Source organism: Leptonychotes weddellii, chromosome 6 (assembly GCF_054177405.1).
Source record: "Leptonychotes weddellii isolate Sample4059 chromosome 6, ASM5417740v2, whole genome shotgun sequence".
Taxonomy (NCBI): Eukaryota; Metazoa; Chordata; class Mammalia; order Carnivora; family Phocidae; genus Leptonychotes; species Leptonychotes weddellii.
This window is the reverse complement of record NC_138374.1, coordinates 14,214,781-14,231,544: the sequence shown is the minus strand read 5'-3', so window position 1 is coordinate 14,231,544 and position 16,764 is coordinate 14,214,781. Positions and strand designations below refer to the sequence as shown.

Below are 16,764 nucleotides of genomic sequence, written 5' to 3'. Positions count from 1 at the left end.
TTAGTCCAGGAACTTGCTGAAATTCTTCTCTACCTCCTGCATAGGCATTTTCACTGGTCCCTAGCCACAAATATTATAACCAGCACCTCACTGCCAATTAGAATTCAGATATGATTGTCTCTCTTAGAGCTGCAAGAGATCCTAGAGGGGATCGAATCATTCTTCCTAAGGAAAAACTGACAGGCCCACAGAGGTTAACCCCTTTGACACACTGACCTCTGTTTCAATGCTCCTTCTACCCTGCTGTTTTGCAGGAAGGTTCTCACTGACTGCCTGAAGCTATCCACAGCTCTCCCTGCCCCTGCATAAACCTTCCTCTCTCTCCTCAAGTGCCTTAAAAAGTGCTTTTTGATTCAGCCAAGGTTACTTTCACAGATGAATGACGTAACTTATCATCCCTAAAGAAGCCTCACTTGTCTTTAGTAAACATTTTGTAACCAGTGAACATAGCAGGTCTTTTGCTGAAAAGTGTATGGGTTATAAAATGGTATTGTTTCTTTTTTTTTTAATGGCATTGTTTCTATAAAAATTCCAAGGTTTAAAAAAATCTGCCAATAGAATTTATGATCTGTAAGTTCTAGTTCATCTAAGAAATATATAAAAAGAAAATATAATTTTTAAAATGATAAGCACTGCAGAGCTTTTGCTTCTATAAATCAATTTGTTGAAGAATTTCCAATTTATAGTCTCAATATTTTGAATCTCAGCTATCACGACAAATGCAATTAATACTCAGGAATAACACCTGTAAATGCAATGTACACAATTTTTTAATTGATTAAAATCCAGAACATAGGTCACTAAGAAAAACATTCAAGAGAAAAGAAGAAGAAAAGTATTCCAGTGTTCTTACCTTGGACCCTGATAACATACTGGTCAACATTTTTGTTCCCCTTCCAATTCCAACCACTATAAATCAAAGAAAGAAATATTATGACACTCTATTATGAAAACTAGATTTTTGAAATATCTATATATTTTGGTCAAATTTCCTGGCACAAGTAACATAAAGTTGGAAAGAACATATATTTAGCATAACTAGAGGGTTCCTATTACTCCAATCAGTTGAACCTGTCATGCAACTTAGAAATTCTGAAGAGAGGATGGGAGGGACACTTGTTTTTTTTTTTTTCTCTCAAAGTGTTAAACATGATAGAAACCTCAACCCAGACAATTACATAATGAAAAGTTCTAGAACAATCTCAAAGGACTAACTGGAATTTTATATATGGATCAGTGAAAAATACATGGTACAATTTAACCACAGTATGATAAAGCCTTTTGATAAAGTTCATTATCAAACAAAACAAAAACCATCATAACTAATGAACCATTTAAAAATGATTAGTGTCCAGCAGTATACAATCAAGAAAACAGAAGCATAACAGATCAACCAAACATAAAGAAGAATACAAGGTAAAATGAGAGCTTGGGGAACATATGTTCACATAGACCACATATTAAGTACAACAATGCCCCGCCTATCTCTTCAACTTCAAACATTTTTTATCCTTATGACAATACATTTCACCAGAAGAGAATGAGAGTTTACAATCATTTCTTCACTTAACAGAAAGCAAATTTTTATAAGAATTGAAGTATTTCTCATCAATGGATACGATTTCATAAAAGAACACAGTATAAACACCACAATTCAGAATTACAAGAAAAAACAAGAAATGACTGACCAGCTAAAAGAATTATCATGAATATTTATAGCAGATATCATTCATTGAGTTTACCATGTATCAAATTCCACTCTAAATGCTTTCCATTCATTAGCTCATTTAATCCTTATAACAACCCTAAAAAATAATATAATTATCCCTATTTTATAGATGAGGAAACTGAGAAAGAGAGAGACACTAGAACTTTGCCCAGCATCTAACAACTAGTATATGGTGGAGTCAAAATTCAGACCAGTCTAACAGTAGACCCCCTTCCTTTTTATCCTTCTGCCACCTTACTCATCTAGGCTTTCTTCCCACTGCCATAAGCCTAAATTAGCCTAAACCACTACTAACCTGATTGTTCTACATTCGATCCCTTTCCCTTTCGATTCATACCATTTTATAACCATTTCTGATTACCTGCACAGCACACTACAAAGCCCCACAATCCTCAATAGGGGTCCAATGCCTATAGTACCAACTCCCTAGTGTTCAAAATCCATCCTTCGAAACCCAGCTCAAAATCTCAACCCCCACATTAAGTCATCCCAAACCCCCACAAGCTTCTATGATAGAGTCATATTAGTTCAAAGACTAAGATAAAAACAACTGTCTGCCTTCAGTATCCTAGGATGAGCAACATACTTTTCAAATGATAGCTGCTACTGTCCAGGAAAAAAACTTTATATAATAATAACAAAGATTTAACTCAGTTTTGTTCCATTCAAGAATCCCCAATCAATATTTCTGGAACAGCTACTATGTACACAGTCCCAAGAACAATACTTTTAATGAACAGAACATTTCCTGACTTTGAAAGAGTTTATAACCTCATGGGGAAAATAAAATACAGATAAGGGAAATGGCAAGTGCTCAAAAAAATGGTGCATGAATTAATGAGTGAATAATGCTAAATAGCAATAAGATAGTATATGGGTAAGAGTCAAAATGAACACAGAATAATTGCTGTAGGAGGTCAAAGAAGGGAGTACTCTAAATTGCTAGAGGCCAGATAATGCTCATTCAAGCATTTCAAACAGAGCTTGAGATAGGCCTTAAAGGATGTTTAGAATTTGAACATACAGAGAAGAGAGAAGCATGTTCTAAAAAAGGAACAAACTGCACAAATACTCAGATGCAAGAATGAGCACAGTGGGTTTATCAACCAGAGTGCAGGTGTCTTAGAGAGGCTGACATGTTTGACTTTATCATGGTTGAAACACTGATTTCACTGCTAGGTCAGTGATCCAGAATGATAGAATTTGAAACAAGAAGGCATTTTAAAGTTATCCAGCTTAATCTTCTCATTTTATATCCAAGAAAACCAAGGCCCACTGAAGTTAGGTGATCAGTGAAAGCAGGATTCTAGGAAGACTACTACAAAAGTGGTATGTAGAAAGATTATCTGGAGTTGAGGCCCAACCAACCAGTGGCTTTTCATTCAAGGGACAGTTTACTAGACAGAATTTTTACTCAGCTTCTTCTCATTCAATCATTGAACATTTTATTCAGTACTTATTACACAGGCACAGAAATAAGTAAGACCTGGTTTCAGCCCTTAGTGAGTTAATGTTAGAATAGAATGAAATTTTACACTAGCAACATAAAAGAGCAAAGGCTACCCATGTAGGAGAGAGCATTTCAGCCAAATCTGGAAAGGTCAGTAGGATTTCTAATACTAAAGAAGACAGAGATGAGCAGTTTGTCTGAAAAGAAAGGCATGAACAGAGACACAACAGTTTGAAAAGTGGGAAGAATTGGGAGAATGAATGAATAACAGGGTTTGCCAAGCACTCTCACAGTGACTACTTTCTTTCTCCATCTCCCAAATTTTCTGTGCTCAAATGTCTCCCTGTAAAAAAATCCACTATCTCCAAACCTATCCAAATGTCCCAGTATTCTATTCTCAAATCATAAAGATAGACTTTTTTAAATGATGAAAGCCACTTCAGAACAGGCAAGGATATGACACACGTAATTCCAAAGCTTTTGCAGTTGGAAGTTTCTATTGCCATTTACCTAATTCTCTAACACCCTTGCAACCATCTTAAAAGACCTGTATCTTTCCACTTCTAGAAATCTATCTTAATAATCCAAAACCAAAAAGCGTTTTATTCATAAAGATGTTCCTCACAAAATCAGTCCTACTAACAAAACTCTACTAAGATCAATGATCTCAAATAGGGAAATGGTTAAATAATTGTATTTGATACAACTGATAGGACAGAACATTATGTCACCCTTAAAAATAATGTTTATTTCCCTCTTGGAACTGCTTTTCCTGCATCCCATAAGTTTTGGTATGTTGTGTTTCTATTTTCACTTGTTTCAAGACATTCTCTGATTTTCCCTTTCCCACTGGCTGTTCAAAGTGTGTTAACTTCTACATATTTGTGAGTTTTCTAGCTTTCCTACTGTAATTGATTTCTTAGTTTCATACTACTGTGGTGGAGAATATACCTGATATGATTTCAATACTTTAAATATACACAATTATATCTGTCAATTATTCTTCAATAAAGTTAAAAAAAGAAAAATGTTTACCGAGAGTTCTTTAACATAAAAATGATTATGTTATGATGTTAAGTAAAAAAAAAAAAAAAGAATACAAATGTACATACAATAAAACAGCTTACTTTAAAAATTTTGCAGAGATATAAAGTTAGGAGAAAATATAGCAAAAATGTCAGTGACTATTGCTGAAGGTGGAAAATAGATCATTTTTAACTTTATTGTTTTTTATATTTTCTAAAATTTTTCAGTAATTTTATAACCTCTAAAGTTAAAAAAATAATTTTTTTGAAGATCTTATTTATTTATTTGTCAGAGAGAGAGAGAGAGCACAAGCAGGGTGAGTGGCAGGCACAGGGAGAAGCAGGCTCCCTGCTGAGCAAGGAGCCCGCCGTGGGACTTGTTCCCAGGACCCTGGGATCATGACCTGAGCTGAAGGCAGACACTTAACCTACTGAGCCACCCAGGCACCCCCCAAAATAATAATTTTTGAAGTGACAGAAACTGAGATTCCATTTCAGGTGATTTATAATAAATGGGTGTATTCGTTTCCTATTGCTGCTGCAACAAATTACCAACTTAGTAGTTTAAAACAACAAACATTATCTTACAGTTCTGGAGATCAGAAGTCTGAAATTAGTTTTACTAAGCTAAAGATCAGGGTGTCTACATGGCTGCAGTCTTTTCTAAAGGCCCTATGGAAGAATCTCTCTAGAGTCTTTCTATGGGAGGTTCCTTGCCTTTTCTAGCTTCTAGAGGCTGCTGACATTCCTTGGCTCAGTGACTCCCTCATTCAAAGCCGGCAGTCACAACACTCCAACCACTGCTTCCAATGCCACATCTCTCTCTTCCACTTTTAAAGACCCTTGTGATTACACTGGGTCTACCTGGATATTCCAAGATAATCTCTTTATCTTAAAGGCAGCTCATTAGCAACCTTAATTTCTTCTTGTGATAGAACCTAACATAGATTGTGATAGAACCTTCATAGATTCTGGAGGTTATGACATAGGCATATTTAGGGGGCCATTATTCTACTTACCATAGGATTTTTAAGAATCTTACAAGCCCTCTTTATAGAATTATATGTCATATAGATTATATATAATATAGGTTAATAGAATTATAAACCCAAATTTCAGATTACATCTTAAATTGTCAACTAAATTCTTAAATCCGTACCATTAATATTACAAAGGAAAAAAGTCCCAGCAAAACAGTCTACATGTTGAAAGTAAAAGTATATTTTTTCATACAGGTCCAGTTTTGTTTAAAAAAAAAAAAGACCTCTATAAAGCACTTGACAGAGTATAGCATGCATCTGTAGGTTATAGATATTTCATCTGATATTTCAATAAATCTACTGAAAGTTATGGTAGATGTCACTTACCCCTTTCAAGAGATAAACAAATGGAAATTCAGAGAGGGTATAGATTTTTCCCAGGCTGTGTGTACTTAGTAAAGCTGCTAGGTTCACAAACTCATGATGATTAGAACCCTGTGTTTATTCCACCATACAACAAAAATCAACTTCTAAGTCTCCAGAATTACTAATTTAAACAATGAATACCCTTTATTCTGTGACTAAATACCTACATTTTTTTTTACCTTATTCCTCCTTGGGAACTATAGGTATTAGAAAACAAATTAATAAATGTGACATAAGCACAGATTATATCATCATAAAAGTTCCTGGGTAATCAAATATAAATTAAGCCTCCAAATAGGAAATTATTTCCAATGCAATTTCTTCCACTCATACAAATCTTAGCCAAATGCCAGCCTTTCATAATACTAAAATGGAAATTTCAACAAGATCCCTTAGCTGTAGGGTAAAAAATAAACTTATTTATTCACTGCCTTGAATATCACTATTTTCTGCATACCAGTGAGTAAAAACCACCAGAAATGAATACAATTCATCTATTCATAAATAAACAGCGGACCTTATCCTATCTCTTCTCATATTCTTGGTGCTGTGCCGTGGAAAACAGTAGAACAGAATGGTTACAATGAATAGGCTTCAACTCCAGGAGCACTGAACTAATAAAAACTGTGACGCCACTTTGAGGACCAGTCACAAAGAATGCTATAACTGCTAGGTAACCCTGCAATGGGGGTGACAGGAGGGCAGGAGGCCCAAGTATTTGCTATAACAGCTTAGGGCAGAAGCTCTGGAACTGAGCAGATCTGGCTCAAAATTCTGACTCTGCCACAAACCATGACAGTGCACTCTCTCTCGGGGTCTTCATTTCTTCTTCTGTAAAATGAGGAATAATAACACCTACCTTATAGGTTTACAAGAGGATTAAAGTATTTAATTTATGTATGCCCTAAGCTGAAGACTTCACACATAGTACGCTGCTCATTAAATGATTATCATTAGTTACGGTAAGAAACAGTAACTTTAAGTGGTCAGAATTTGCCTATTCAAGTTCTCTAACTCAGGAAAAGGGATTTCCTTGTGTTTTTTTAAATCTATTTAAACCCTCCGGCACCTAGGTGGCTCAGTTGGTTAAGCGACTGCCTTCAGCTCAGGTCATGATCCCAGAGTCCTGGGATGGAGTCCGGCATTGGGCTCCCTACTCGGCAGGGAGTCTACTTCTCCCTCTGACCCTACCCCCTCTTATGCTCTCTCTCAAATAAATAAAAAAAAATAAAAATCTTAAAAAATAATAATAATAAATCTATTTAAATCCTCAGTAAAGCTATTTTTCCAAATGAATTAAAAACTAATTTTTGGAAGTGCACAATCATACATTGTTTCTAACTTCCTTGAAAAACAGAATTTTCTTCACCAACTTTATCCTTTTCTTCTAAATAATCATTCATTTCCTTTGGACAGCTTAGATCAGGTTTGTTCTTTATAACTAATTTTTTAGCTCCAATAAAATGGACTGGACACTGTAGCACAGTATTTTATAAACCGTGAATCACAACCCAGTAATGCATGACAAAATCATTAGTGGATTATCAACACTTAAAAAAAAATGAAACAGAATAAAGTACAAAACACCAGACCACGTAAAAAAGTAAGTATTGTCCTACAGAACTATGTTTCTAGGATATGGGGACACGAATCCCAACATATGTATTTCTGCGACTATGGACAGAATTATACAAAAAGTTTGTAAAACAATTTAAACATCTAAAACATTTGTAAAGTATGTGGATACACACTTCAGCAGTCTGTAAACTTTAGAACCTCTACCAGAGGCATAAAAAAAAAAAAAAAAAAAAGAATAAAAAGGGATAAGTGATTTTTCTCCTGTCAGTCAATTATACCAATCCGCCTCCACAAGCAATAATGCTCACTGTACCTCCAAGAGAAAGTGTGACTTCCTCTCAGGAACCATAAGCCTCACTTTCTCAAAAGAGCTGATCTCAGAGATGAAATCTGAGACAGGCAAAAAAAAAGAGAGCCAAATACTTTGTCAGGAATCCCCAACACGACACTCCACGTTGGAAGATTCATACATGGCTAAGACTCACTACAGTGACATAGTAACGTTACACAGTAGCATCATAAAGGGAAAAAGACACTGGAGAAAACCACACATAGGTTTCCTTATTCTCTCTTCCTCCTATGACAGGGGACACTAGAGCATGCTCCTTTCTCCAACATGTAAAAAGCATGTGCAATGTTCCTACTCAGGGAAGCCTATTAGAAACTCGGTGCCCAAAGTTCTTAATTGGGGGAGGGAGGGTGAGGATGGTTACCCAGACACACCTGCCCAAGTGGTAGGACAAAATTCCAGACTCCAAAAGGAAAGCAGGTGTTCGGCATACACCACACTGTTCACACCAACAGATGAGGCACTGCAAACCACCCTTATCAGATATGGAAGGGTGGGAACATTCTCAAATCCAAGTTCCCCCAGATACCTGCCAAGGGCGAGCCTTGCAAGCAGGCCTTTCTAAACATAGCAATTTCAGGCCTGCTACGTTAACTCTTTTCTTCACAAATACAAATCCTGTCTCAAAGCCCCATCCACACAAAAAAGTGGCTATTTCTAATAGCTTTGTATACCTCGTACCATTTAAGGGCTTCTTTTGAAGATGGCATTATAAATCCAGTAGACCTGAAATACTCCAAAAGACTGAAAATGGCATGGCTTTATCTGCTCTCAATCAATATTTCTTTCTATAATATGTGGTAGTTACATCAAACTTCCATTCATATCTCTTACCCAGAACTCCTCGGGCTGCACTGTCTAGCGTCCCTCCATGTCCAATTTTCAAAGTCTGCTTTTTCCTTTTGGTCCATTCTGGAGAAGGCATTCCAGCTTCTATGAGAGTAATTGGATGAAAAATGGCAATTAGCAAGACAAATGAAGTAAGATCTACATAAATGTGGGGGGAGGGTGGATGGAGTACTCAAAACAAAAAGGACTGTACAAACTTAACAGACTAAGATAACATTATTAGCAGAGAACAGACTTAAAAATATACAGATACTCCCTAAATTACAAAGAAACAGTATTCCAAAATTAGTTGTGTAGAAAGTGGAATTCATTTTCTAAGGGGAAAAAAAATTTTTTTTAAACGTGAGCAAATATCCAGGCTAACCCTGAAAAACCTAGTAAATTCCTAGGAGTAGTGGGCTGTTAGAGAATGATGAAAAGAAGTTAGTTTTTATATAGGCAACTAGTTTTAAAAGTTCTCGATTTCATTTCTAATTCTCTCGTTTCCTGGTATTCTTTGCTGGTACCCCCAGCTACCTAATGTCCAGCGTACCTTTCAAAAGGCTACCTCTAAGAACACTAATTTCCCAAATTATCTATTTTTGTTGCCCTGCTCTCCAAATCAAAACCCTCAATTCCTTCAAGAAGTTAATCTTAACAAAAGGTTATGTGAGAAGTAGGTAACAGTTAAGTTGCCTCTTAAACTCTGAAGCATTTAGATTTAAAAAAAGAAAATGCCAATCTGGGCCATCTCATCTTCCTATTGTAAAGATAAACTGAAATAATGTTATCTGAGGGCGCCTGGGTGGCTCAGTTGGTTAAGCAACTGCCTTCGGCTCAGGTCATGATCCCAGGGTCCTGGGATCGAGTCCCACATCGGGCTCCCGGCTCAGCAGGGAGCCTGCTTCTCCCTCTGACCCTCTCCTCTCTCATGCTGTTTCTCTCTCACTCGCTCTCTAATAAATAAATAAATAAAATCTTTAAAAAAAAAAAAAAGAAAGAAATAATGTTATCTGAAAGTGCTTTGGAAACTACATGGCACTCAATAAGTTATTGTTATTACTATCATTATTATTGTTATATATATCAATACATTGACAGAATATTGGCTACTGAACTTCAAATGAGAAAGGAAAGAACAGCTGTATTGATCTACAACTCCCAAACCCATCAAACTTCCCTTATAACCACTGACACGGAGAAGATTAAAAATAGAGCAAAAGAAATGAAAAGAGAGGACAGAGAAAAGAAGAGAAAGGAAGCAGAGCAATAATGGAGAAGCCAGAATAGATGGCCAAAAGGATGTGCTGTGTTGCCTGGCCTGACCACGTAATTACAGAACACCATCTGTCTGGAACACAGTCCTCATGCCACTCTCTGATTATATCACCGTGCGTGGAAGGGCCTGCTTTCTCCAAACTATTTTTAAGAATGCAACCATAAGGACAGGCCCAGGCTTCAAACATTTCACCCTTCACTGGTAATTCATTATGGACCTCTCATCTATAAATTTATAGAAAACTTTTGGAGAACTCTCTGTATTTTTCAACTTGACACTCCTTGGAGTATGAAGGCCCACAAACCTGCTTCTTCCCTTTGTGTCCAAATTTACCTCTTTCAAGTTCGAAGACATACCACCTCTACTATATTGGAATTTGGTTCATCCTATTGGTAACATTTATGGAAGAGTATCTCTTAAGGTCTTTTCTGGCTATAAAATTCTGATATTTTGGGCCCTGAAGGATTCAGATAGACAAAGAAGAGCAAGGATTTTAGTATAGCATGAATCAATAAAGGGAAAGGCCAGAATTGTTAATAGAGGCTATGACCATTAACAGTGGCATAAATCAGTGGGTGTCAAACCTGGCTGGCATCAGAATGTGCTGCCTTGAAATTCGTATCTTTTAGAACCTTCCCAGGTAGCCTGGTCTAGCTAACATAAAATATAGACTAGACCAGTCAAAGCAACATAGAAATGGAGTAATGAGAATATCTGCATCTGAGTGAGAGGCTTCTAGAAGAAAGCCATGCTCAGCGGGGGTAGTCTGCTTGAGAGTCTCTCCCTCTCCTTCTGCCTCTTCCCCCTGCTTGTACTCTCTCTCTCTCTCACTCTAAAATAAATAAATCTTAAAAAGAAGAAGGAGGAGGGGGAGGTGGAGAAGAAAAGTTCCTGGACTGTTTTTTAATGGAAAGACAGGCCAGGGCCAAATTCAGGAGAGCCCTGAATATGTAGCAAATAGTTTTATCACCAAAGTCTGCAGAAATTTCTATGCTATGAGCTCAGTTAAGAGAAAAGACAGGATCTTTCATCTTCCCATCTCTATAGGCTAGATCTGGCTATTGTAGGTGACCAATAAATCTAAGGTTCCTTGATGCCACTGTCCGAAATAATCTACTGGGCTGACGAACTGAGGGATCCTCCAGGCTTTTCTAATATTCTCCCAGTGTACATGAAGAAACAAAAAAGAATGCTCTCAAATTATATTTAGTGTTCCCCAAAATGTGGTCCAAAGGCCACTTAACACCAGAATCACGTGGAGGAACAGTTTAAAAATGGTTTCCTAAAAAACACCCCAGAACCTCAAAATCACAATCTCTGGGAGGGCAGGGATTGGGAATCTGCATTTGTACAAGGGACTCTAAATAATTCTTATGTCCACTATGTGAAAATCACTGCATTAAAGTCTTGGTTAAATGAGTAATATCTGTATCTCCAAACTATTTTAAGAATGCAACTTTGGGGGTAGAGAGCCAGTGCTTCTTCCAAGAGGGGTTTATCAACCTGAGCCAAACAAAAGGCTCCTGGGCGATCAGATTACAGAATATTAGTTTGTCTGCCCAAGGGAAGAGGTTTATTTGTGTACGTGTGGGGATTTTGTGTTTTGTTTTTTGTTCTTCCCTTGAGAACGACAACGGCCAACTAGGCTACAGGAGTTCACGTCAGGGCAAGTCCAAGCCCGAGATGCCCCAGATTTCTGTTCAGAGCTAATTCAGTGGTCATCCTCCCTTTCCCCTCCTTTTACTTCTCGAGCCACAAGCGCGCAAAAAAAGCCCATTGGCTCTCTGCGGCTTCCGCTCTCGCGGCGACCGCCTCAGCCTGGTCCCCACCCGGGCTGCAGTACCTGCTAACAGCTTCTCCTTCAGCCGATTCAGCAGCTCGGCTGAAGTGGGCCCTTTGGGCTTGTGCACGGCGAACACGCCGCTCAGGGACAGCAGCTTAGTAGCCAAAGCGGCCTTGGAGACCCTGGCTTCGGATCCGGTTCTGGCAGCGGCCGCGACGGCCGCGACTGCAGCCGTCGCTGGTGAGGCGGCGGCTGTTGCTGCGGCTGTTCCTGCAGTTTCAGGGACCAGGGCTGTGTCTGTTTCCAAAGATGACGACGATACCACCGCCGCCTCAGCAGCTGCCATACTTTAGTAGCCCAGACCTATTTGTATCTGGAGTCGCACTCTAATGACGCAACAAGAGTGCGCCCGACGTCCCTCCATCTTTCCCATACTTCGAAGTAGTGCTGGCGGGAGGGGCTGTCGCAAGGGCGTGTGGGAATTGTAGTTCATGGCCTTCTGCTGTAGGCTGAGATGGCTGTATCTTCTGAGGGTTCTGATGGAGTAGTTTTTCTCCTGGAATCCTATCTGCCTCCTTCGATGCTGCAGGTGTAATTTGGAGTTCCAGTCCTAAACTGCTGAAGCCAAACACGAAGTCTGTGTATATATTTGGCGGGCAATCTCTTTACATCCCACCTGCCCACCCCCCTTCCAGAACTAAAGAGCACCCAGCTTCCAAAAATAGAAAACTTAAAATACTGATTTTGCTGCGGTTTGTGAAGAATCATGGTCCCTCAGTTCACTGCTTCATTCGATTTATCGTGCCCTTGGATTCACGATTCAGAATTCCAATACACCCAAATGTAAGCTCTTTAAAGAAAGGAAACTACCTCTTCACTGCTGTATCCCCAGCGTCTTACACAGAGTAGGCGTTTAACTAAATATTTCAGAATGAATAAACGGATACGAGTTCTTCAAATTCCCAAAAGAAACTTCTAAGCCAAGCCAATGCTAAATCACTTGAGCTTATTTTGATGCATTCCTGTACACCCCACCCCCTACTACCCCTGCTGTAATTCTTAATAAGTCTTAAGATTTTTAATACTTAAAAGATTTGTAATACTAACTCTTCTGTGGATTGCATCCCTTAGTAACCCATTGCTTACATATCGAAAGGCATTATTGCAATTCATGAAATTAAACTTTACTTTCGATTTGAGACTTTCTCTCTGGAAGTTATTTATACCCCCATCAAAATTCAGGAACATTGTTCTGATCCTGACACAAGGCAGAGTGGAGAAAAAGTCTTCGTTTTACTTCTGTTTCAGATACATTAAACGGTATTATGAGTATTGTGGGACAGATAAAGTTTGGCTTCATTGTTTCCCCAAGTTTCCTTACAGCCACCCTTTCTCCTCATCATCCTCTTGCACCTTAAAGCTTACTATACTAATGATGCCTCTCTGCTGCTCAAAATTCCCAATTGTGGAACTTTCCCCATTTATTCAACAAATACACCAAAAAACAGTGTTTCAAATATAGTATTTATTTCTATATTTTCATCCTTCCCCATTTTAGTCAGATCGCCAGACTCTCATTAAACCTTTAGGGTACACAACACTGTAAATGTACTTAATGCCAGAGAAATGTACACTTAAAAATGGTTACAATGGAAAATTTTATGTTATGTATATTATACTACAAAAAGAAAAGCCAAAAAAATCTTTGGGGAGTTTTTGCAAGGTGGAAAGCTGAATTGGAAATGGAAGTCACTTAATGTTATAGTCTATTCTAAAAGCCTAAGCTAAATAAAAATATTATGCATGGGGGTGTGTTGAAGGCCAGAAGAGAATAGAATTGTTCTGAGAATAAAGTGAGAGAAAGTGAATGATTTGCAAGTCCCGTGATTACCTGAGCGGATACTTGAGGCTGCTTCAAGATTTTTCCTTTTCCAGGAAGGTGCCACAACTTCAGAAGGGAGGACTGCACCCTGCGAAGCAAAGCATCCGTTAGCCTCAGCACAGATTTCTGTGCTCTCCTCTTGGCGAGAAGCAGAGAGCCAGGGACTTTAAGAGAAAGTTTAAAGCAGGATTGAACAATAGTGACTTGGAGATTAGAGAGCCTTTTCCCAGGGGTCTAGACAGCTTCCCTAATTCTTTTGTGACTCCAGGATGGAGAGAGTGGTGGGAGAACAGAAATAGAGGTGAAATATAATGCTTCCATTTGAATTTTCCACAATGCCAGTGCAGAATCAGAGTTAATTTGATTAAAAGAAAATGGAAGAGCCCTGGGTGTCATATGGAAGTGAAAAATCACTAAATTCTACACTTGAAACCAATTTTACCATATATGTTAACTAACTAGATATGAATAAAAACTTGAAAAAAAACCAGAAAAATTGAAATTTCTTGCACATTTTATTTCTGGAATGCTAGGAAACAGAAAAATTAATTCTACTCTGCTATCAAATCTGTACTCTTGGCGTCAGAAGTATCGAGCTCTAATTTTCTGAGGTAACCAACATCTCCCACATCGATCAAGCCTTGAATTTACAAGTTATCTTACTTAATATGTCTATGAGTTAGGATTCTTTGGTTTGGAGTGACAGTAACTGATCCAGTTTAAAATGTATCAGAAGGATTTTAGAAAAAGGATTTATCAGAAGTATACTGGAATGTTAGGCAGAACCTGAAAAGTTCTCTCTCAGGTTCTCTCTCTCCACCCACATCCTCTTTTTCTGCTACTCTCTTGTGTCTTCGTGCTTCTCTTTTGCATCTAACAGGCTTTTTTTTTCTACTCCTCATTCCACAGTCTGGGTTTAAACCATCCTGTTTTGATCTAACTCCAAAAATATCCTGGATGAAGTCCGTCTTGGTCAACTACGGAACATAGTACTCCTCTCACTTTGTCCCTTCATCTTTTTTCACTTTCCTGCTTGATTTTTCTCCATAGCACATTTTATGTGACATACCAAATATTTACTTATTTCGTTTAATGTCTTATTTCCTCCATCAGAATGTAAGCTCCGGATGAGGAATTTTTTGTATATTTTATTCATGGCTATGTCTCCAGGGCCTGGAAGAGTGTCACACATAGCACTCAATAAATAGTTGTGGAATAACTGAATGAATAAACATGGCAGCTCCAGCAGAAACCATGTAAATACAGGAGAGTTAGTGACAGTTTCCAGAAGAGTGCTGAATACATAAAATAATAGATGTATATTCCAAGTGCAGCCTCAATGCTTTTATCTCCATTTTTGTGTATGTATGGAACTGATGCAAAGAGAAAATATGATCACTTCATGCTATATTATAAAGCCCCAACTTTCTAGACCAGCTTCCATGCTGCCCTCAACTACCCAGTCATCTCCAAGGGTTGTTAATTAATGAGACCTAAAAGTTGATAATACTCTCAGGTTTGATTCCAAATCTGCCGCTGGTTCTACCATGGTTGCATTCTTGGGGCACTTCTTTGATCCTTGCCATAGGCATGTATACCTGGGAAAGCTGTTCTTTACAAAGGCTTCCATTGTCGCTCATTTATATAGCTTCCTATAGACAATAGAAGCATAGAAAATAATGCTTGGGTGCGCCTGGGTGGCTCAGTTGGTTAGGCATCTGCCTTCGGCTTAGGTCATGATCTTGGAGTCCTGGGATGAACCCTGCTCTGGACTCCCTGCTCAGCGGGGAGTCTGCTTCTCCCTCTCCCTCTGCCTATGCCCTGCACTCATGCCCTCTCTCTCTCCCTCAAATAAATAAATAAAATCTTTAAAAAAAAAAAAAAGAAAATAGTGCTTGATGAGAACTTCTAGACCATATACTGTAAGACCCTCATTTTAAAACTGAAGCACAAAAGGGTGTTCCTGATAACCAGGAAGAAAGAGCTGGAGAGCTGGCCTTGAGAAAGGCATGTTTTTTTAAAAGTTCAGGGAACAGATGGGCATGTTTCATTACATGAAATTTGAGAGAGCTGAAAAACTCTCCCCCTCCCCCAAAAATCTTCTGTCTCTGCCATTTCAAATTATCCTAATTGAGAAGGAAATTATCCTCATAGGGAAGGTAATTAAAGAAGCCAGTGGTTGCATAAGAACCTCTGCTGTGAACCAAGTTATTTAAAGGAAATACATTTGTGTTTCTTTAGAGTTAGACTTCTCTAACAAAGTTTTATTTTCTAAGGTATAAATATTTTTAATGTTTTAATTTTGATCATAAGTTTCATAATTAAGGGAAAATAGTGGCAATAATGTAAAATTTTTAATTAAGCAAAGAATTTTTTTAAAGAAGGGATAGATAATATCACAAACATGTAGGAAGGAGTAAGGCCAGAGAAGTTAAAGTCTTAAAGATTTGGGACTAGGAAAAAAAAGAAAAAATTCCAGAGACATCAAAGGAAATTTTAAAGAAGATCAAGAAAGATCAATTTACTGCTTGAGGCCAATCAGGTGACAAAGCTCCTATTTTGCCTGACTTCTCCATCAAGGAGATGATTTGGGGATGAAAATGGGAAAAGTCAGCCACTGATAAGAGGAGAATTAGGTCCATGAGCGGTGAAGAGTTTGGAAGAAGACATTTCTGCAGTAGTTGAGGTTAGATCTTCTAGCCCAGAAATGATATCTGGGGCCAGGGGAGAGGGAAGATATGAGCTTGCAAAAGAGAGTGCTTAAGAGAATATATATATATGAGTGTGTGTTATGTTCTGTGCTGGCACTTTACATTTTCCTGGAATTTCTATAGTAACTCTCAAGTAATGCTTGTGGAGAAAATAAAATATAGACTGGGTCCCGGAACTTCACTACAACGTAGCTACTATAATTATTATCATCCCCATTTATGGATGAGAAAATGAAATTAAATGAGGTTAGAGCATTTGACCAAGGATATATAGCTAGCAGAGCATAAACGGATGTGTGGGCGTCCCTAAGACCAACCTCAGAATAGACTCTCTAGAAGGACTCATAGAATTCAAGAAAGCTATAATATTTATGGTCACCACTGATTATAGTGAAAGGATACGGATTAAAATCAGCAAAAGTAAAAGGCGCTTAGGATGAAAGCACCAGGAGAAACCAGGCACAAGCTTCCAGTTATCATCTCCTAGTGGGGTCACAAGGACAGTACTTGAATCTCCAAGTAATAAAATGTGACAACATGTGTGAAGTGTTGCCAGTCAGGGGAGCTCTCCTGAGCTTTGGTATCCAGGGTTTGAACTGGGGATCTGTCATGTAGGCATACAGTACCTGCATGACTGACCTTAGCTGCTTAGTCTCTAGCACCCAGAAAACAAATTAACATGTGGTCCAGGACCTCAGGTATACAAGAACAGGTGTTCGCCCTGAGTCTTCTTGTTAGCATAAA

General features: G+C 38.2%; 1 protein-coding gene across 1 annotated transcript; it reads right to left on the bottom strand.

Moving 5' to 3' along the window:
• On the bottom strand, positions 1-11,839 carry LOC145722007 (pseudouridylate synthase TRUB1-like). The gene is made up of 4 exons (XM_081823066.1): positions 11,488-11,839; positions 8,372-8,470; positions 854-909; positions 1-60 (listed from the first exon to the last, which is right to left on the bottom strand). The coding sequence occupies exons 1-4, from the start codon at positions 11,771-11,773 to the stop codon at positions 1-3; spliced, it is 501 nt and encodes a 166-aa protein (XP_081679192.1). The 5' UTR covers positions 11,774-11,839.
• Between the last annotated feature and the right edge of the window lie 4,925 nt (positions 11,840-16,764).